Source organism: Eschrichtius robustus, chromosome 5, assembly GCF_028021215.1.
Source record: "Eschrichtius robustus isolate mEscRob2 chromosome 5, mEscRob2.pri, whole genome shotgun sequence".
In the NCBI taxonomy this organism is placed as follows: Eukaryota; Metazoa; Chordata; class Mammalia; order Artiodactyla; family Eschrichtiidae; genus Eschrichtius; species Eschrichtius robustus.
In genome coordinates this window covers 38,027,340-38,049,407 of record NC_090828.1, presented here as the reverse complement: position 1 = coordinate 38,049,407, position 22,068 = coordinate 38,027,340, and the positions used below count along the sequence as shown (strand labels likewise).

At 36.9% G+C, this 22,068-nt stretch overlaps 1 protein-coding gene across 2 annotated transcripts in view; it reads left to right on the top strand.

Moving 5' to 3' along the window:
• The window catches only part of LOC137765220 (MOB-like protein phocein), a 45,462-nt gene extending 30,531 nt beyond the window's left edge, over positions 1 to 14,931 (top strand). Inside the window, exons 6-8 of one of the 2 annotated variants that reach the window (XM_068544722.1) lie at positions 9,504 to 9,583; positions 10,979 to 11,090; positions 11,221 to 14,931. In XM_068544722.1, coding sequence (XP_068400823.1) covers positions 9,504 to 9,583; positions 10,979 to 11,090; positions 11,221 to 11,352 — 324 coding nt within the window. In that variant the 3' untranslated portion in view covers positions 11,353 to 14,931. The remainder of the gene's footprint in view (positions 1 to 9,503; positions 9,584 to 10,978; positions 11,091 to 11,220) is intronic. The other variant, XM_068544724.1, reaches the window with a different exon arrangement.
• The last annotated feature ends 7,137 nt before the right edge of the window (positions 14,932 to 22,068 follow it).

Sequence of the window (22,068 nt, the reverse complement as noted above, 5' to 3'; positions counted from 1 at the left end):
CTTGTGATTAGTATCTTTTTAAAAAATTTAATTGAAATTATCATTGACCTACACTGTGTTAGTTTCAGGTGTATGACATAGTGATTCGATATTTCTGTACATTACAAAATGATCACCGTGATAAGTTTAGTTACCATCTGTCACCATACAAAATTATTACAATATTATTGAGAGTATTCTTCATGTTGTACATTTCATCCACATGACTCATTCATTTTGTAACTGGAAGTTTATACCTTTTAATCTTCCTTACCTATTTCACTCCTCCTACCTTCCCTCTGGCAACCACCTTTGTTCTCTATGTCTATGATTCTGCTTCTGTTTTGTTGTTTGTTCATTTGTTTTTTAGAATCCACGTATAAGTGAAATCATATGGTATTTGTCTTTCTCTGAGTTATTTCACTTAGCTTAATAGCCTCTAGGTCCATCCATGTTGTCACAGATGGCAAAATTTCATTCTTTTTTATGCCAGTGTGTATACATACCACGTATTCCTTATCTTTTCATCTAATCAGTGGACACTTAAGTTGCTTCCATATCTTGGCTACTGTAAATAATGCTGCAGTGAACATGGGGGTGCATATATCTGTTCGAATTAGTGTTTTTGTTTTCTTTGGAAAAGCACCCAGGAGTGGAATTGCTGCCTCATATGGCAGTTCCATTTTTAATGTTTTGAGTAACTGCCATCCTGTTTTCCATAGTGGTACCAATTTACATTCCCTCCAACAGTGCGTGAGAGTTCCCATTTCTCCTCATCAGTACTTATTTGTTGTCTTTTTTTTTTTTAAGTCTTTTTTTTTAACTTTTTATTTTATATTGGAATATAGCCAATTGTGTCTTTTTGATAATAGTCATTTTTTAAAAATTTTATTTTATTTATTTATTTTTGGCTGCGTTGGGTTTTCGTTGCTGTGCGCGGGCTTTCTCTAGTTGCAGCAAGTGGGGGCTACTCTTCGTTGCAGTGTGTGGGCTTCTCATTGTGGTGGCTTCTCTTGTTGCAGAGCACGGGCTCTAGGCACACAGGCTTCAGGAGTTGTGGCACATGGGCTCAGTAGTTGTGGCTCACGGGCTCCAGAGTGCAGGCTCAGTAGTTGTGGTGCACGGGCTTAGTTGCTCTGCGGCATGTGGGATCTTCCCAGACCAGGGCTTGAACCCATGTCCCCTGTGTTGGCAGGTGGATTCTTAACCACTGCACCACCAGGGAAGCCTGATAATAGTCTTTTTTAAAATATTTATTTACTTATTTATTTTTTGGCTGCATTGGGTCTTAGTTGCAGCAAGTAGGATCATTCGTTGTGGCGCACGGGCTCTTTGTTGCTGTGTGCAGGCTTCTCTCTAGTTGTGGTGCACAGGCTCCAGAGTGTGTGGGCTCAGTAGTTGCGGCATGTGGGCTCTCTAGTTGTGGCATGCGGGCTCCAGAGCGCACGAGCTCTGTAGTTGTGGTGTGTGGGCTCCAGAGCACGTGGGCTCTGTAGTTGTGGTGGCGGGCTTAGTTGCCCCATGACATGTGGGATCTTAGTTCCCCAACCAGGGATTGAACCGGCATCCCCTGCATTGCAAGATGGATTCTCAACCACTGGACCACCAGGGAAGTCCCCAATAATAGTCTTTTGGCAAGTGTGAGTTGGTATCTCATCGTGGTTTGATTTGCATTTCCCTGACGATTAGTGATGTTGAGTATCTTTTCCTGTGTCTGTTGGCTATCTGTATGTCTTCTTTGGGAAAATGTCTATTCAGATCTTCTGCCCATTTTTTAATCTGGTTGTCAAAGAGTGTATTGCCTATGTTTTCTTCTAGGAGTTTTATGGTTTCCCACCTCACATTTAAGTCTTAAATACAGTTTGAGTTTAGTTTTGTATATGGTGTGAGAAAGTAATCCAGTTTGCCTCTTTTGTATGTAGCTGTCCAGTTTTTCCAGCACCATTTACTGAAGAGGCTCTCTTTTCCCCATTATGTATTGCCTCTTTTGTAATAGATAATTGACCATGTAAATGTGGGCTCTCTATTCTGTTCCATTGATCTATATGTCTGTTTTTGTGCCAGTACCATACTGTTTTGATTACTGTTGCTTTGTAGTATAGATTCAAATCAGGGTACATGATATCTCCAGCTTTGTTGTTCTTTCTTAAGATTGTTTTAGCTATTTGGGGTCTTTTGTGTTTCCATACAAATTTTAAAATTATTTGTTTTAGTTCTGTGAAAAATGCCATAGGTATTTTGATAAGGATTACATTGAATATGTAGATTGCCTTGGGTAGTACAGTCATTTTAACAATAATAATTCTTACAGTCCATGAACACAGTGTATCTTTCCATTTGTTTGTATAGTATCATTTTTCATAATTGGACAATTGAATGGGCTAGAACTTATGATTCACTGGCTATGACAGAATAACACCTGTCATATGGTGAGTAATGGATGAGATGCCCCAGTTCAGATTTTTGGTTTAGTCTTAATTTCTTTTGATAGGAGTAACTGTTGGTGATTACTAGTTGATTCTTAGTCTGTCAAGTAGAAATGTTACTTTTGAACTTTATAGGTCAATATTTTTTCTCTACATTTCATTAATATTTCTTACTACTTATTTGAAACCTACCATAATGATTTTCCTCTCCATAATTGGTCTTACCTTGAAAAACTTATTCATGTTATTTTCTCCTTATTTAGTTTTTGTCAAGGCGAGAGGATAAGAAGTAGCAATTTTTAGAGAACATTTTTTGTTTTAAATAATTCCTTCATGTTATCTAACACCTAGTACACATTCAGTTTTCCTTAGTTGTCTCAAAAATGTCGTTTACACCTGGTTTGTTTAAACTATGCATTGCATTTCCCTTTATCTGCATTCTCTTTTAATCTGTAGTAATTAGTTTTTGCTTGACATTGACTCATCGAAAATAGTTAAGTTAGGCCTGTGCTGTAGGATTATAGACCTTTAAGTGATCATTATATTGACAGACCTCTAAGGCTTAAAGACAGGTAATTCTCTAGTTGGAAAATCAATATTTGATGTTCTTTTGTTTGAAAAGGCAAATTCTCCAAAATAAGAAGTATCTGATACCTGTCTAAGCTAGTAGTACTTATTTTTTAAGACTGACTTCACTCATGGTGTTACTTTTTTTGAGTTAATAAGTTGAAGCAGCGTAGCAGTTAATAAACTGAAGCAGGTTGTGTATCATTCTACATCTGGGAAAATCATAGCAGTTTCATTGATAATTCACTGAAATTGGCTACATAGTATAGTAAATGATGTGATAATTCCAATTAGGAAACTGAATCCAAAAAGCTAGTTTCATTTTGGCAAATAGTAAAGATGCATTATTCTCACTTTATTTATTTATTTTCTAAATAAATTTATTTATTTATTTATTTTTGGCTGTGTTGGGTCTTCGTTGCTGTGTGCGGGCTTTCTCTAGTTGCAGCGAGCAGGGGCTCCTGTTCATTGCGGTGCACGGGCTTCTCATTGCAGTGGCTTCTCTTGTTGTGGAGCATGGGCTCTAGGCGCGCGGGCTTCAGTAGTTGTGGCACGTGGGCTCTAGAGCGCAGGCTCAGTAGTTGTGGCATACGGGCTTAGTTGCTCCGCGGCATGTGGGATCTTCCCGGACCACGGCTCGAACCTGTGTCTCCTGTATTGGCAGGCGGATTCTTAACCACTGCACCACCAGGGAAGTCTCTATTCTCACTTTAGAGTAGAAAAGCCATCCAGTTTGTGATGTATTGTGAAATTTATATATACTGTCATTACCACATCCACTTTTTTCTTGAGTAATGTTAAATGTAAGATAGGATAATCATCAGCATTAGATCCTGTGAATGAGTCTTAAAAGTGCAATATTGCAGGGAATTCCCCGGCCACCCAGTGGTTAGTACTCCGCACTCTCACTGCCGAGGGCCGAGGGCCGGGGTTCAATCCCTGGTCAGGGATTGAACCGACACAAGCCGCGCAGTGCAGCCAAAAAAAAAGTGCAACATTGCTTGGTGAAGACCAGCTCTGCTAGATTGTCCATGTGTCAAGGGAGGCTGATAGTATAATTTCCAAGGGGTAGTTATATGGGATGGGATTACTGTAAAAATACAAACAAAAGAAAATCTTGAAAGGATACTTTTTTAATTCTTTTGGAATAATTGTGCATAGTTAGAAAATAATAGCAACTGACAGATTAGTAGCTAAGAAAGTTGCTCTTATGAATTAAAAGCACTGGCAGATTCTAAAGTGGAAGAGGCAGAGTAGTCAGCACGAGTGACGATTTATGCAAGGTCCTTGAGAATTAAAGAGAGGCATTGCAGCAAGTAGAGTTAACTGTACAAATAGTGATTGTGATGAAGATTGTAACTTGTTATTATATGTTAGCCCTTTCAGTCACATGCAGATTGTGATTACTTGCAGTAGCATTATGAATATATATTTGGTAAAATATAATTTATAAAAGCTTGAACACATTCCTTACTATTTTGTAACGTACTATATTTTGCCAACTTTTTGCTGTTACGTATGATGCAGAGTAGGATCGGTTAACTGAGAATTAATTGGGGGAGGTGGAGGGAAGCAGCTAAAACAAGGCAAAACTCTTCCTCTAATTCCAAAAAAACCCAGAAAAAATTCAGAAACCAATTGAATATGTAAAGTTATGCTGTCTGATACAGTAGCCATGAAACACGTGTCTGTGGAGCACTTGATGTGGGTAGTCCAAATTGAGATATGCTTTAAGTGTAAAATACATACCGATTTCAAAGACTTAGTACAAAAAGATAGTGTAAAATATCTCACTGAGAGACAACTGGATATCTACATACAAAAGAATGAATTTAGACCCTTACCTCACACTGTATACAAAAATTAGCTCATAATGGATCAAAGACCTAAATGTAAGAGCTAAAATTATAAAACTCTTAGGAAAAAACATAGGTATAAATTTTCATGACCTTGGACTAAGACAGTGATTTCTTAGATATGACACCAAAAGCACAGAAGTGGAAGAAGATATCTATAGATGTCAGATTTCATCAAAATTAAAAATGATTACGCTTTAAAGGACACTGTCAAGAAAGTGAAAAGACAGTGTACATAATGAGAGAAAATATTTTTGTAAATCATATCTCTGATAAGGGTCTAGTATCCAAAACTATTATGAAACAGCTAAAAGGCAACCTAATTTTAAAATGAGCAAAGAGTTTTTTTTTTCCTGGCCGCAAAACATGGCTTGTGGAATCTCAGTTCCCCGACCAGGGATTGAATCCGGGCTCACGGCAGTGAAAGTACCAAGTCCTAACGACTGGCCTGCAAGGGAAGTCCCTAAAATGAGCAAAGGATTTGAATGGATGTTTCTCCAAAGAAGATATACAAATGGTCAATGAGCACATGAAAGGTGCTCAGCATCATTAGTCATTAGGTTAAATGCATATCAAAACCACAGTGAGAATGGATAAAGAAAATGTGGTGTATATATATATATACCATGGAATATTATTCAGCCATAAAAGGGAGTGAAGTTCTGATGCATGCTACAACATGAATGAACTTTGAGGACATTATGCTAAGTAAAATAAGCCAGACAGAGAAGGACAGTTATTGTATGATTTCACTTGTATGAAATATCTAGAAAGGGCAAATTCATAGAGACTGAAAGTAGTTTAGAGGTTGCCAGGGTCTGGGGGTTGGGAATGTGGGGAAGTTATCGCTTAATGGTTATAGTTTCTGTTTGGGATGATGAAAAACCTTTGGATGAAAACAGATAGTGTAGATGGTTGCACAATAATGAATGTAATTAATGCCACTGAATTGTACATTTAAAAATGGCAAATTTTATATTTTACCACAATTGTTTTTTAATGGAAAAAAAAGACACACCCCTACAATGGCATATACTTCACCCACTAGAATGACTAAAATATAAAAAGACAAATAATAACAAGTGTTGGCCAGGATGTGGAGAAAGTGGAACCCTTAAACATGCTGATGGGTATGTAAAATACTGTAGCCATTTTGGAAAACAGTTTGAAAGTTCCTCAAAATAATAAGTGTAGAGTTACTGTATGACTTATCAGTTCTACTCCTAGGTACACACCCAGAAGAAATGAGAACATATATCCACACAAAACTTGTGTACTAATGGTCACAGTCACATTATTCACAATAGCCAAAAATGGAAACAACCAAGTTTCCATCAACTGATGAGTAAATAAACAACATGGTATATGCATACAACGGATTATTATTTAACCTTAAAAAAGAATGAAGTCTATAGAGGGAGAAACATATTTTATATATATTAAAAACAAAGTCAAAAAGGTTTTGAATTAAGAAAAGAAAGTAATGAAGTACTAATTCATGCTGCACTATTGATGAGCCTTGAAAACACACTGAGTGACACAAAAGCCCACATTCTATTCCATTTTTTAGGAAATATCCAGAATAGGTAAATTCAAAGAAGAAAAAAAGTAGATTAGTTGTTGTTTAGGATTAGGGGGAAGGGAGAAGGAGAAGTGACTGCTAACTAGTACTGGGTTTCTTTTGGGGGTGATGAAAATGATCTGGAATGTAGTTGATAATGGTTGCACAGTTTTCTGAATATACTAAAAACTACTGAATTTTACACTTTAAAAGAGAAATTTTTTGTTATGTGAATTATGTCTTTTTTAAAAAAAATATTATTTATTTATTTAGGCTGTGCCAGGTCTCAGTTGCAGCATGCAGACTTCTTAGTTGTGGCATGAGGACTTCTTAGTTGCAGCATGTGAACTCTCAGTTGTGGCATGCATGCGGGATCTAGTTCCCTGACCAGGGGTTGACCCCGGGCCCCCTGCATTGGGAGTGCAGAGTCTTACCCACTGGACCACCAGGGAAGTCCCTTATGTGAATTATATCTAATTTAAAAATACTCCACAAAGACTCATTAGCAATTTTCATATCAATTATATGTTAAAATGATAATTTTGGCTATATATATGGAGTTAAATAAAATACATCATTTAAATTAATTTCACCTGTTTCTTTTTACTTTTTTTAATGTGGATACTAGAATTTTTTTTTTTAATAAATTTATTTATTTATTTATTGGCTGTGTTGGGTCTTCGTTGCTGCATGTGGGCTTTCTCTAGTTGCGGGAGTGGGGGCTACTCTTTGTTGCAGTGTGCGGACTTCTCATTGCAGTGGCTTCTCTTTGTTGCGGAGCACAGGCTCTAGGCATGCAGGCTGCAGTAGTTGTGGCACGCAGGCTCAGTAGTTGTGGCTCACGGGCTGTAGAGTGCAGGCTCAGTAGTTGTGGCGCACGGGCTTAGTTGCTCCACGGCATGTGGGATCTTCCCGGACCTGGGCTTGAACCCGTGTCTCCTGCATTGGCAGGCAGATTCTTAACCACTGCGCCACCAGGGAAGTCCCTAGAAATTTTTAAATTAAATATGTAGCTTGCATTATATTTCCATGCTGACTTAAAGGTTGTAAAAGTGTCCCATGGTACACCCAAATGACCAATGTGAATGAGAAACACAGTGACTTGGGATATTTGTTTTTGACCAAGTCACCTGTAATCATATATATGGAGAAAGATACTTTTTTCAGTAAATACTGCTCATGTTCCTATTTTAGGCAGTGAATCTACTAGCTGTAAATTCCTGTGGATGTATAGTTAGAAAAATACTTTTTGTTTTTTTTGGTTTAGATAATCTTTATGTATTTGCCATGTACTATACTAAGCCATATTTAGTAGTTACTGCATTTTTAAACACCAGTTTCATTCTCAACAATTGAAAAATATTCTAATTACTGGGTAGAACTAGAGTCATTTTTATTTCTTTCTCTAGTTTATTTTTTCCTTCTTGGTTCCCTGGTTCATTCTCAGTATTCCTTTCTTTTGCTGCTTCTCCCTCTCTGCCCTCAGAAGAACTGAATGAGGAGAATTACTTTACAGTTTTAGTTTTCCTTTAATAGGTTTGCTGATTTGCCATGAGACAAATAGGTTTCATTGTTTCTGATAAATGAAATAGGGTAAGACAGGTTTATTAAAATATAAAGATACTTCAGATTTCATATTAAATTGCAAAGGAAGAAAATTTTTGAGAGAGCTGCTAGATTGGTAACAGGGTACCAGCAACATAATAAGGCATGCTTTTTTTTTTTTTTAAAGATTGATTGATTGATTGATTGCTATGTTGGGTCTTCGTTTCTGTGTGAGGGCTTCCTCTAGTTGCGGCAAGCAGGGGCCACTCCTCATCGCAGTGCACGGGCCTCTCACCATTGCGGCCTCTCCCATTGCGGAGCACAGGCTCCAGACGCGCAGGCTCAGTAATTGTGGCTCACGGGCGTAGTTGCTCCACGGCATGTGGGATCCTCCCAGACCAGGGCTCGAACCCGTGTCCCCCGCATTGGCAGGCAGACTCTCAACCACCGCGCCACCAGGGAAGCCCCAAGGCATGCTTTTTAAGATGTAAGGAGGCAGTGATCTCTGGAGGTATTTGTGAAGTGAAGGAGTCTGCTTGGCCACTTGGTTAAGTATAAATCAGTGGACTAGGGCTTCCCTGGTGGCGCAGTGGTTGAGAATCTGCCTGCCAATGCAGGGGACACGGGTTCGAGCCCTGGTCTGGGAGGATCCCACATGCCGCGGAGCAACTAGGCCCGTGAGCCACAACTACTGAGCCTGCGTGTCTGGAGCCTGTGCTCCGCAACAAGAGAGGCCACGACAGTGAGAGGCCTGCGCACCGCGATGAAGAGTGGCCCCCGCTCGCCACAACTAGAGAAAGCCCTTGCACAGAAATGAAGACCCAACACAGCCAAAAATTAATTAATTAATTAATTAATTAAATTAAAAAAGGCAGATGCTTGCTTAAAAAAAAAAATCAGTGGACTAGGAATCAGTGTATCTGGGTTATGGTTTTTAAGTCCTTCTTCCTAACTGTGTCATCTTGCATAAGTCATTGACCAATAGTCAAGGGTAGTCCCTGTTGCTGTGCATCATTCTTCAGGGGTTCTCCCTCTCATGCTTCAGAGTTGGGATATTTGCATGCTTGCTTACTTGAATCTCTGTCATTACAGAGTCAGCCTCCTCTTAGACAGCATTCCTAAAAAGCAGACTTTCCTAAGTTGGACTGCTTGTTTTTTGAAGTATTCCTTATCTTTGCCTATAGACTTTTAAGATCTGGCAAGAAACCTGTGAATATTCTGCAAACTGATCAGCCTCAGTTTCCTCATTTGTAAAACCAGAGGGTTAGATTAGATAATCAGGTGTTCTTCCCAGCTCTAAGCATTGTTTTCTTCTAGATACAATATCTAGAGTGAGAAATTAGGGGACTGATTCACTTATTTTCTAGAAGCCAGGTATTATAGTTGAAGGGGATAATAAAGCCTTATTTATTGACATAACATTGAATTTTACAGTCATTCTGATATTGTAAGGAACTTTTTCTTAGACTATGCTCAGGGTTTTTGGAATAAGACGCCTAGGTAATAAATATACCTAATTTTAGAGGTAGAGCTCTTTGTTGATGCATTTTTATATCCTTTCTTTTATAGTGTCCTGCTATAGACTATACTAGACACACACTTGATGGTGCTGCATGTCTTCTGAATAGCAATAAATATTTTCCCAGCAGGTAAACAAAACTTTTAAACATGGTGCTAAACTTTTTGAATTTAATTTTAAAGATTGCTGTTTTTAAAACTAAAACTAGTTTGCTTGTTAATACATTGTATTCTTTTTTTTTTTTTTTTTACATTGTATTCTTTAAACCGTTTTTTTTTTTAACCTATTATATATTTGGCTTGTTCAGAATTATTCAAGTTTTGAAATTAAGATTGTGGTTAAACTAAAGGCATCAGGACTCAGCTCCTGAATCTCACAGGCCAGTTCAGTTCCTGCTGCAGTGCATCATTTTCCAGGGCTCTCCCTTCATGCTTTGGAGTTGGGATATTTACACACTTGCTTGCTTGAATCTCTGTGGTAGAGAGAGGCATCCTCTTAGCATGCCTGAAGAGCAGACTTTCCTAAGTTGGACTGCTTATATTTTTTTTTCTAAGTATGTTCTATGTATTTCCAGAGTATTTTTTTAATTGTATAGTTGATTTACAATGTATTAATTACTGCTGTACAGCAAAGTGACTCAGTTATACATATATATATACATTCTTTTTCATACTCTTTTCCATTATGGTTTATCACAGGATATTGAATATAGTTCACTGTGCTATACAGTAGGACCTTGTTGTTTATCCATTCTATATATACCAGTTTGCATCTGCTAATCCCAAACTCCCAATCCATCCCTCTCCTACTCTCCTCCCCCTTGGCAACCACCAGTCTCTTCTCTGTTGGGACTGCTTATTTTTGAAGGAGTCCTTATCCTTGCCTTCAGATTTTTAAGATCTGAGAGGAAGCCTGTGCATACTGTAATATATTATTGGTGAGGTTTGTGACTGGCCTTTTATTCTATTAAGATATTTGTTACCAGGTGGATAGATTTGGAGACTTTTCCCCAATATCACTAACTTCAAAGGGCTCATATAAAATAGGTAAAAAATAACGGTTTTTGCCTTGGTATCCTATGTACATTTTTTAAAAAATCAGAAATATGTAGGCAGTTCTTACTTCTCTCACACACACAAAAAAGAATTGAGTTCTGTAGAATAAAACAATAGTTCTTTCAGTAGTTTTAGTTAGCTCTAGTGGACAGAGTGTTAATGTCATAAACATACATTTTAGTAAGTTTTGTTTTGTCAGGATTTGTTTTAATTGCATTAAACTTTAGCAAAGTTTCAGAACTATAGTACTGAATTTCTTGGGCAGTGTGGTTAGGTAGAAAGAGCACTGCCCCGGGAGTGAAGAACAGGGGTGTTAGTCCTGCCCTTGCTACTTACTAGTGCTGTGACCTGGACTGGTCACTTACTTTCTCTGGTGTCAGTTTCTGTACTTGTGAATTGAGAAGATTGGACTATACTGTTCCTCAGATCTGTCCAGCTCTATAAATCTATGATTTCTTTTCTATTTCTAGGGTTAGCATAAAGGAATCATCTGTAGCAAAACTAGGATCAGTATGCCGTAGGATTTACAGAATATTTTCACATGCTTATTTTCATCACCGGCAGATATTTGATGAATATGAAGTAAGTATATTTCACTAATTGTCCTGATACGTTCTTATCAGAATGACAATAATAAATGTTGATATTATGTCTCATTTATTTGGTTTTGAGTAGTAAATTGAAATGACACATTTTTTTTCCCTCTCTACAGAATGAAACATTTTTGTGTCATCGGTTTACTAAATTTGTGATGAAATATAATTTGATGTCCAAGGATAACCTGATTGTACCAATTTTAGAAGAAGAAGTTCAGAATTCAGTTTCTGGGGAAAGTGAAGCATGAAGGGAATCATATAGAAAAAAATGTACTGATCACATAATTAACATTAATTATGTACTGTATATATCATTTTAGACACATCAATCATGTATCCATATTATAGCTTCTTTGTTTAGTATAGGTTTTTGTATGCTGAGTGTTGCCGTTTAAAATGGGAAATACTTTTTAAGTTATTCATGAGCTGTATATTCACTGGTGTGGCACTCATGGTTTTTAAATAAGATTAGTATTATCTGTTTATAATGCCCGTTAATAAAAGAATTTACAGTTTGGTACAATTGCTGCTAAACAATCATTGGATCACAATCCTCATCAAATAAACACATCTATGAAAAAGATGAGTGAGCTTGAGGTTTCACACAAGCCATTTACTAAAGAGATAGTAATGTTTTCCTTTGGTTTTATACCTGAGTTTAGATATTCTAGAAAATTCTGTAGCACATAGTTCAGTCTTAACTGTTAAGTTTTCCAAAGTGAGATAAAAGTGTTTTTAAATTCTGTTTATACTTTTTGATATACATATATGATTATGTGTATGTCCAAATATAAATGCAAATGAAGCATTAGGAATACTTAAATAATCTTACTATGCTACATAAAGTATATTCTAGACCAGCATACTTGGAAAGGATTTATGTTTCTGTTCAGTGGACTGTTACATACAAGATGATAACGATAAAAGCGTGTAATTGATGTTCCCACTGGAAACCTGCCCTGTCCTTCCCTTCTCTTCATTTCCCTTAACTCTCTCCCCAAAGTACATTAGCTGAGAAGCTTTTCACCAGACTGTGATTTAGTGGTGGCTTATACCTATTTATATTTGTATTAATTGCTTACAGATTATACCTCATATTAGCAATTACACTACAGGAAAAAATGTACTGGCATAGGCTTGTGCTTATCTTTGCTTTGTGAAATTGTTGGTACTTGGAGAACAGTCTTTAAAATAGTTTGACTCTTACTATTAGTAATATTAATCTTTTCTTCTAACCATCTAGGCAGCACTTAAATAGAGTTGAAAAATATTGTAGTATTTATTTTACACCCCTTCCCCACAAAGTTTATGTTTGAATTATATGCACATGTAAGATTTTTTGCAATAATTCACAGGTTCCAAAGGTATTGCTGAATGCTTATACGGTTTTTGGACTTTGTTATAATTCAGTGTCTTAAGAAGGATTCAACTGTAGATTTTACAATCTTACCTACTGAATGCAATTTTTTACAAAAGCACTGGAGGTATTAATTGCTAAACTGGTTGTAACAGGCACTAAGGGTAAAAAAAAATTGTACATGTAGTGAAGAAAATATTTAAATCCATCTTTTGAACAGAATTAACAAACAAACTTCTTTCATTTGAATGGGTTATTTTCAAATGAAGATTAAAATGTAGTCATCTTGATTTTTTTTTCAAATTGGAGGAAATAATTTATACCATATTATGAGACAAGAATGTACAGCAAAAATGTGGAAAACAGTAGCATCCTGAGAGTTTGTATATATATTTATGCCTTCCAATCCTGCCAGTATATTTGGCTTTGAACAATGCTGTCCCAGCAGCCAGTCATTACCCCAACCCATAACTAACTTTTAAGAAGTTTTATGTTCACAGTGAAAGGAATATTGACTTTGAAATGATGCATTTATATTAATGTTACTATGAACCAGTGGGAATAGTAATTTTTACACAAACTTGCTAAATATTGAGAGACTAAACTACTAAGTTAATAAATTATATATAGTAATGTTGCTGTTCTCTCTAGGCAAAGTCTCACAATGGATTTCTGTTGCTTGACTATTTTCTTAGTGAACATTTGAACTAAGGCAGTGGCTGGGATTGGTGATCTGGCTAGATATTTTGAAACATATTTTGAATAATATAACTCGGTGTTACTAGGGAAATGAAATATGATTTTTTTCTTACTCATTCCATCTTCCCTGTACTGTGTGTTTGGAATTGATCATAAAGAAAAAAATCCCCCAAAGAAAACATCAGTTTGTAGTCTTGCTTTTGTATTCATATGGATATCTCATTCATACTCTTGCACTGTAAAGTTGACTCACTTCATTAGGTAAGACCTAAATGAAACAGTTACTGTTTTTCCTTAATACTGATTACAGAATTTTGAAAATATACATGTATGTACTTAGGTGGTATTAAAAAAACTGATGAGCCTGGCAAACCACTGATTTATGAAGTAAGTGTTCTAAGAAGGGGGGAATAGAAAACTCACAGTTCTGTGCAATAAGGAAGTTAGGCTCCACTTTTTGTTTGGATTACCCAGTATAGATCCAAAAGTTAACATTTTCTTTTTATAAAATTATTTTGACTCATACAGTCGACTCATTCTTCCCCCATCATATCTGGGAAAGTAGCTAATTTTTAATAATTTATGTTCCCATGGGTATTATAGTTCTTTTGTGTGTGTACATTTTCTTTTCTCTGACTTGAGGTGTTAAATTTGTATTTCTAGAAACAAATTTCTCAGTTATATATATATATATATATTTTTTTTTTTTTTTTTTGGCTGTTCCACCCAGCCTGTGGGATCTTAGTTCCCCAACCTGGGACTGAACCCGGACCCTTGACGGTGAAAGCGCAGAGTCCCAGCCACTGGACTGTCAGGGAGTTCCCTAAATTTTTAACGAGTTAATACTTTTAATATCAGCATAAAATTTTAAATCTATGATTAATTGCATTGTTAGCAAGAACTGTATTACGGTCTCAAACACATTTACTGACTGATGTCAAATTCGTTGTAATAGAACTAATTAATTTTTCCCTGGGTACTTTGCCCTATTTTTTCCTAAAGGCTTCCTATAATTTTATTGCACAGTTAAATGCTACATTTTGTATACTTCATTTTTTAGCTACTTCTTGAATGTACTAAAGGTTTCTTGGTATAGTTCTTCCATGCTAGGCATGAAAGATTTTCGTTTTTTGAATACAGCTAATTGTTCACTAAGCAGACACTATGGATGTATTGGTACAACATGTTTAGCAATTTATTTGAGGTTGTCAAAACATCCAAATATTTTTTCTGAAAAAATATGCATTATTAGTGTAGGGTACATTATAAAACCAGATAACTACCAAGTGAATTCACTAGAGGGTTAGATTACTCATCTAAAAGATTTAATTAGGAGCCTCACTCTTAACATTTGGGGATGCATGGATATTTTCTCTGGGCTAAGAATCTAATTACAGTACTTCATTTATTTGATTTTTTTCTGCTATTTACATTTCTTTTTATAGTACACAACACTTTATATCAAGTGTGAGAACCTATTGTAATTAAGCAAAGAGAATACTGAGTTTTCATAATAACCCAAATTTCCAAAAGAGAAATACAACTGACATCCTGAACTTATATCCATGAAGATAATATGTCAAATGTTATGTCAGATATTGAGTCCATGATTAATTACAGCATCACCATTCAAAAATTAGTAAAATATTTATTCATTTTAAATGAAATCAGCATTTTATCCTGATCTGGATTTCTCCTATAAACCTTGGTAAAAGCAGTTTATAATTCCATAAATAGTGTACTTACCACTTTATTTTGAGTGGACCTCATGAAAGCCATCTGTATCTTGTATAACAATCGTAAATCTTCACTTAAAAATTGTAGTTTGTCACAGATAATAGGATTTTCTCTGCCTTTTTTTGTAACAATGTCAAACAGTTTCATTTAATATGATACTTTATGTAAAAGAATTTTCTACATCTTTGTAAGCATTTGCTGATTTTAATATTTTTGGTTTTCCTTAGTGTCTAGAAGAAAATGTTAGTTTCTGTAAAAACAACAACAACAAAAATGCTTTATACCTTGTTCAAAAAGGGGTTAAATGAAGTAGGAATGATAGGATTTTGTGCTCCTATTTCCCCTACCTCCCTCAGAGATAGATTGAGGGGAGTCCAAGGAACCAGGCAAGCCCAGAGAAGAGGAAACATTGGGTACGGTCATTATTGCACTAGCAATGAGATAGCCCCTTCACCCAATTCCAGAAATTCAATAGAATCTTTTCTGAGGGTAAATCCTTATTTAACTCCCCTAAAAAATGTCATCGTGTTTTAAAACCTGGTGTATATTTATAGAGGGAAATTGTTCTTGCCTTGATTTGGATTAATATTTAAATCACTTAAAAAATATTTGGTGCTTTTATATTTTTAAACATTTTACAGGGACTTCCCTGCTGGTCCAGCGGTTAAGACTCTGTGCTCCCAATGTAGGGGGCCTGGGTTCGATCCCTGGTCAGGAAACTAGATAACCACATGCTGCAACTAAGACCCGGTGCAGCCAAATAAATAAATATTTTTTAAAAAAAGAAAAAACACTTTACAAAAAAAATGCAGATCTTGGATTCTGATTGTTGAGAACCATATTAGTGATGATATTAGTTTTCAGTGCCTGCTGTAGTAAATTACCACGGACTTAGTGTCTTCAAGCAATACAACTTTATTCTCTTACAGTTCTTGAGGTCAGAAGTTCAAAATAAGTTTTACTGGGCTAAAATTAAGTTCCCATCTCTTTCTGGAGGCTCCAGGGGAAATTTGTTCCTTGCCTCTTTCAGTTGCTGGTGGCTGCTGGTATTATTTGGCTTGTGGCCCCATCATTCCAGTCTCTACTTCCATCATCTCATTGCCTTCTCTTCTGTAGTGATAGCTCTCTCCACATCTCTAAGGATGTTTGTGATTGCATCATTATGCCCACCTGGATAATCCAGGCTAATTTCCCCATCTCAAGATCATTTATCAGGGGCTTCCCTGGTGGACCAGTGATTAAGACTCCACGCTCCCAAAGTAGGGGTCCCGGGTTCTATCCCTGGTCAGGGAACTAGATTCCACATGCTGCAACTAAGACCTACTGCAGCCAAATAAATAAATATTAAAAAAAATATATAAGATCATTAATCATATTTGCAAAAGTCCCTTTTGCCATATAAAGTAGCATATTTGTCTTAGGGGGCCTTTATTCAGCCTACCACAGCAGTCCTCTTGAATTCATATTGTTAATGTCAAAAAGTTCTGCATGCTATGGACTTAATTTTCACTCTGATGGTGGTTCTTTTTATTGCCTGCATGTTATCTACTTCTTTATGCCTCCCAGTCACACATGCTTGATTTAAGTCTCTGATTGAAAAAGTTGAACTTGAAATCATTTTCTGTAGCTTACCATTTACTACATCCTTGTGTTGATCCATTGATAGCTAAATTTTTGGCATGACCTTTTAGTTGACTCATAGAACTGATCATTCTGTGGTTCAGAAACCTTGCTTACCAGTTTGTGAAAGGCAGAGTAGGAGAGATGGAAGATGAAACATTTTAAGGAGTATGATTTTGGATGCAAATTAGAAAATAAACTTTAGGTAGCAGCTATGTAAAGAGCACTGCTTTCTAGAAGCTAGACATGAGACTACTGGAGAAGAAAGAAAATGTGATGTTTGTGACCTTAAAAAGAGAGGAATAAGCTTTAGAAAAGTACATCTTTAACTATAGATTTTCAATTTCTTCCTAACTAAATTTGGAATATCTTACAATTTTTAGTTCTTCAATTCTACATTTTAGTGTTAACTTTGTGAAAACTGTCTCTAAAAAGTTTTAAAAATTTCACTGGATAATATACAAGTTGTGTTTTATATTATAACAGTGGCTTATATTAATGTCTTATATCTGGTTAGAGAAGCTGTAAGTCTTGGCGACAACATCTGTGAAAACATCAGTTTTGCTTATTCACATAAGTTTTTTCTAAGCTATATTCACAACCTGTCTATTTAGTAATTAATGAAGGTTTTTGTTTAGTGCTGTATTTATGTATAGTTATTTTGATTATCTGAACATAGTTAAATGTGTTAATACAAAAGGATTTAAAATAACTTGGTGATGATTTGCGGGCATTAGGAGGAGAGGGGTTTTTCAAGCATTGCTTGGGGCAGGGGAAATGTTATGGTGCATGGCAAAATGAGCTTAGTTGTTGGTGAGAGGATTATGGCTGGAATGAGTGGGGTTTGCTATTTCTGAATAAGATGCCAACTTTCAGGGCAAGGGTAGAGACTAAGTCCTTGTTATTTTAATTAAATACCAGTTCCCAGATATAGAGCAATCACTATGGGAAGAATCCATCAGTACGGAGTGGAAAGCTCAGATTTAGCAGGATAATACCAATTAGAATGTGACCATATTGATTGGTGTCACATTTCTGGGGTGTTAGGAGAGGCCACAGTCTGTGAAGTGAGGTGTTAAGTGTCAGAAGGAGAGGCCTCTCAAATGTGTCTTTCTGGCTGTCAAAGCCCTCCAAACCCAAGGTATCATTTCCTCTGTACTCTTCAGACTCCACTCATGTGTAAGATTCAAGGGCTCATATACTCACTGAGAATTAAAAATCATTACTCGTGTAGAATCAGAATGGAGTGCGAAAAGGGGCCAAGATGGTGACCTAGAAAGGCAGTGATGATGGTGAAAGGGAGGCCAGGTGGAGAGCGACAGATAGGGTAGATTTCTCCTGATGCAGATGTTCTCAACCTACAGAAGAAGAATTTTTCATCTTTGAGTTCCCTATTTCCTACTCTCTCCCAATGCCTGTGACACCCTAGATCTACTGATAAGAGCCCATCTGTACCCCCAATCTCACTCAGATCCTGGCACACCATTTGCTGCTCTGCAAGGTTTGAGATGCTTTGCCCCGAGCTTCCCAAGACCTTAAAACCAGACAATTTTCAGACCTTTGTAGGCAGTAGAGTCCACCCCACATAAGACCAGACCAAATGTATTAAAATGTATCCCCATTTCCCATTAAATATTATTTGTATATTAAAAAATATAAATTTGAACAGCTTTTTGTAATTGATTTTAAGAATTTGTCTCACCACTGGTCACTTAGTTTGCAATTGGCTGTGGTTTCTCATCCATCATCACATATGTCTTGGAAGTGAGAAAAGTTAATCTACAAGTTACGTTCAAAGTTAACGACATTTTTATGAATATGAAAGGAAATAATGTTTTTATATATATTACGTTTTACAGCTATTTAAATATTTCAGTTTGGCAGTTTTCATATTTTGGAGCCAATGTATTTTTTAACGGGTCTCAAACATTTTGGGGCACCCCTGAGAAGTTCATAGGTCCTCAAGTTTAAAATGATCTGCTTATGGGACTTCCCTGGTGGTCCAGTGGGTAGGACTGCGCTCCCAATGTGGGGGACCCGGTTCGGTCCCTGGTCAGGGAACTAGGTCCTACACGCATGCCGCAACTAAGAAGTGCGCATGCCACAGTGAAGATTCCGCGTGCCGAAACTAAGACCCGGAGCAGCCTAAATAAATAAGTATTTTTTTAAAATTCACTAAAATGATCTGTTTATTATTTTATAATACAAACACAATCTATTACTAGAATATTATTATTTATCAAATATCATTTGCTCAGGGAAGCCTTCCCTGACCTTGAATATATTAGGTTCATCTGTTATATGCCCTCCTAGCAAACTTTGCTTCCTATGAGTATTTCCATCGACTATAATTACATGATTATTTCTATTACTGTTCATGCACTATCTTTCTCCTCCGTTAGCCTGTTGATTCCATAAGTGCAAGACTGACCAAGAGTTAAGAAATATTTGTTAAAGGAACGAATGGGTGAGAGAGTGAACCTGCGTCCTCTCACAAGGAATCTGTTTCAGGGGGAGGGTTTCATCACTGACAAGAGACTGAACGCTGAAAACGAAAAAGCATTCTTAAAATATATCCTCGCTCCTCCACCTTTTATTTGGGGTATCTGCCTTTAACATCATCTGTGCCTGTAGAGATAGCGGCATGGTCTTCTGCAGACGTAATTTGTTCTTGGCTGCTTAGCATCCGGTCTTGGGTCTCTGGTTCTTCTGGAGACCCTGTGAACTACCTAATATACTTGGCAAAGTACTGGTGAATCTTTTTATCTACCACGTAGAAATATATTTAAATCTTTAGCTGTTATATTCATATTTAAAAGATGCCCTGTATTTATTCTGGAGTTTCCCCAAGCATAAGATTGTTCACCTCACTAAAAAGAACTTCTTTGCAAACTTAAAGCTGGACCTTTTGAAAAAAAATAATGGTTTCAATTTCTTGAGCACCTAACCAGGTGTCAGGAACTGTGGTACATTTCCCACATAATTGCACTAAATCCTCATACGATTAAATTTGTTTGTTACTATCCCCATTTTACACATAAGTAAACTGAGCTTCAAAGTAGCTGTTCAGTGTCCACAGGAACAAGTAGCAGGGCCAGGGTCTGCGCTCTGTCCTGGCTCCAAAGCTCAGGCTTCTCTGTTTTGATCTGCTATTTCATATGTTTCTGAACATTGCCTGCTACCTATCCTCGGGAGACTTCTTTAATTCTTATGTTGAGTAGGATTGTGTTAGGCAGCATGTGTTGGAATGGACTGGCTTAACCAAATAAGGTTTTGCTTTTCTTTGTAACAAGGCCAGAGGTCAGCAGTCCTGGGCTTATGCAGTGGCTCCAGGGTCCTTCATTGGTGTCCCAGGCTCCTCCTGACTTTCCATCCCACCATCCCTGGGGTATGGCCACCTTTCTCAAGGCTATTTCTTGGTTATAAGAAGGCTGCTCCCCTCTGGGCTGCACACACTGGCCCACATTGGGTATTAGCAATCTTTTGAAAACTGCTAACCCAATTTAAAAAAAAAAAAAAGACATTTTCTTTTTTTGTTGTTTTACAATTTTTTATTAGTGAGTTTAAACCAGGGCATGTTTATTGGTCGTTTATGTTTCTTTTTAAAATAAACTACTTGGGAATTCCCTGGCGGTCCATTGGTTAGGACTCTGCGCTCTCACTGCTGAGGGCCTGGGTTCAATCCCTGGTTGGGGAACTAAGATCCTGTAAGCCGTGCGGGGTGGCCAAAAAAAAAAAAGACTTTTAAATAAACTACCTATTTGTGTCATTTGCAGTTTTTTCTACTAGGTTGTACATCTGTTTTTTATTAACATCCTTTGTATACTTAGAATATTAGCCCTTTGTTATTTGATCATTTCTTGATTCCAATTTTTTGTTTACCTTTTGATGTTAATGGAGTGTTTTTCTGTGTGCAGGTTTTAAATGTGCAGTCTTAGTATTTACACAGTCTTTTCCTTTATGGCTCTGGGTTTTGAATTATGCTCTAAATATTTGCTCATATATTATTACAGTATTTTTATAGTTTTGTTTTTTATATTTAATTTTTAATTCATCTGGAAGATATTTTGGAATAAGGTCTGAATCCCATTCATTTTAACTCAAGTCCGTGGCAGTAGCTCTTTACATGAAGAGGTGGGGAAAAAGGGAGAAACATACATAAAATGTCAGTCTGCAGCTATACCATAAAGCTGGAAGTTTTAAAAAATGGAATCTTAACTAATACTTTTGGAGGGGGTTAGACAAGGAGAAAAATCTTGAGTCACATGGTTTCCCAAAAGAACAAATTCAGAAGAATGACATGTGGCTAAGGAACTAATGTCTACAGGACAAAATATTGAACTGTTAAAACCCACTTTTTGTATGTGCTGTATAAACATTAAACTATGCCTATAGTCTGAGAAAGAATAAAGGAAATGTAAGTAAAATATCCAAATTTGGTGTGTCTCAGTTTTCTATTAATTTACTGAAATTAGAAGACATGCTATATTCTCTTGTGTTAAATAAAAAGTCATTTTACTAACCACATCTATTACAGTGATGTGAGTGGTTCTACTTTTGAAACTTTAACATGTTGAAAACGACTCTGTCCCTGAGCATTAGTACCCCCATTAAGACACAAAGGAGTTGAAATGTGTGTGTTTAACAGTTTTTCGCATACCCAACCAAAGAAATTCTTACATTAGAAAGCCTGGACTTCAGATTTCCCAGATGTCCGTGTAGGTGGTTCTTGGCTAGCCAGCCCAGAGTCAGGTCTCCTGGCGGCTCAGGCACAGCAGTGATTAACTGGGAGGACAGAGTGAACACTTGATTGAAACATGGAGGGTCAATTCAAACTTTTTTCCATGTAGGCAAATCTTCTAATTCCCCCAGCTGTTTTATTTAGTGATTACATTTTTGATGAGAAGATAAGAATAACTTGATTTCCATTTCTTATTGGTTTGCTTCACTGGCCTTTTATGCCTTAGTGTACACTTTGGAACTTCATTTTCAGCAACTGAGATAATGTTTTGCAGGGAAATGACTTAACAGGTAAAGAAAGTTAAAAAAAATGTTCCCATGTTGCCAGAACTGATTTTCCTTTGAAGCTGCTGTCTAGGTGTATAACAACTACGGATGGGGGTGAAGTCCAAACTTCTTACACGATCTCCACTAACACTGTGCGGCGAGGGTGGGGAGCCTCTGACTGGCCCGTGGGGATGAAATCCCCAGTTCCCTACTGTCTTTCTCTGACACCACCCTGGCCGCGGTGTTGGGCCCCTTTGGTATAGCCTTGTGAGGGTGGAAATCTAGGCTTTCCACTCGGTCTGTGCTGGTGTAGGTCCAGGTGAGGTCACAGGTTTTTCTGTGGTGGTGTTTGGCTGGAGTAGAACAGTTATTGTCTAAATATGTGCCGTCTTGCTAGGCTTTTGTTAGGGTTTTCTTGGTCTGCAACATTGGCATTTCCTGATTGCTGGTTTCTTCAGCTTCCAAGTCTGAGATACATGAGGCAAAAATAAAACCAAGAAACTCACCACTGGTCATCTTATGTTTATGTATAATCATTTGTCAG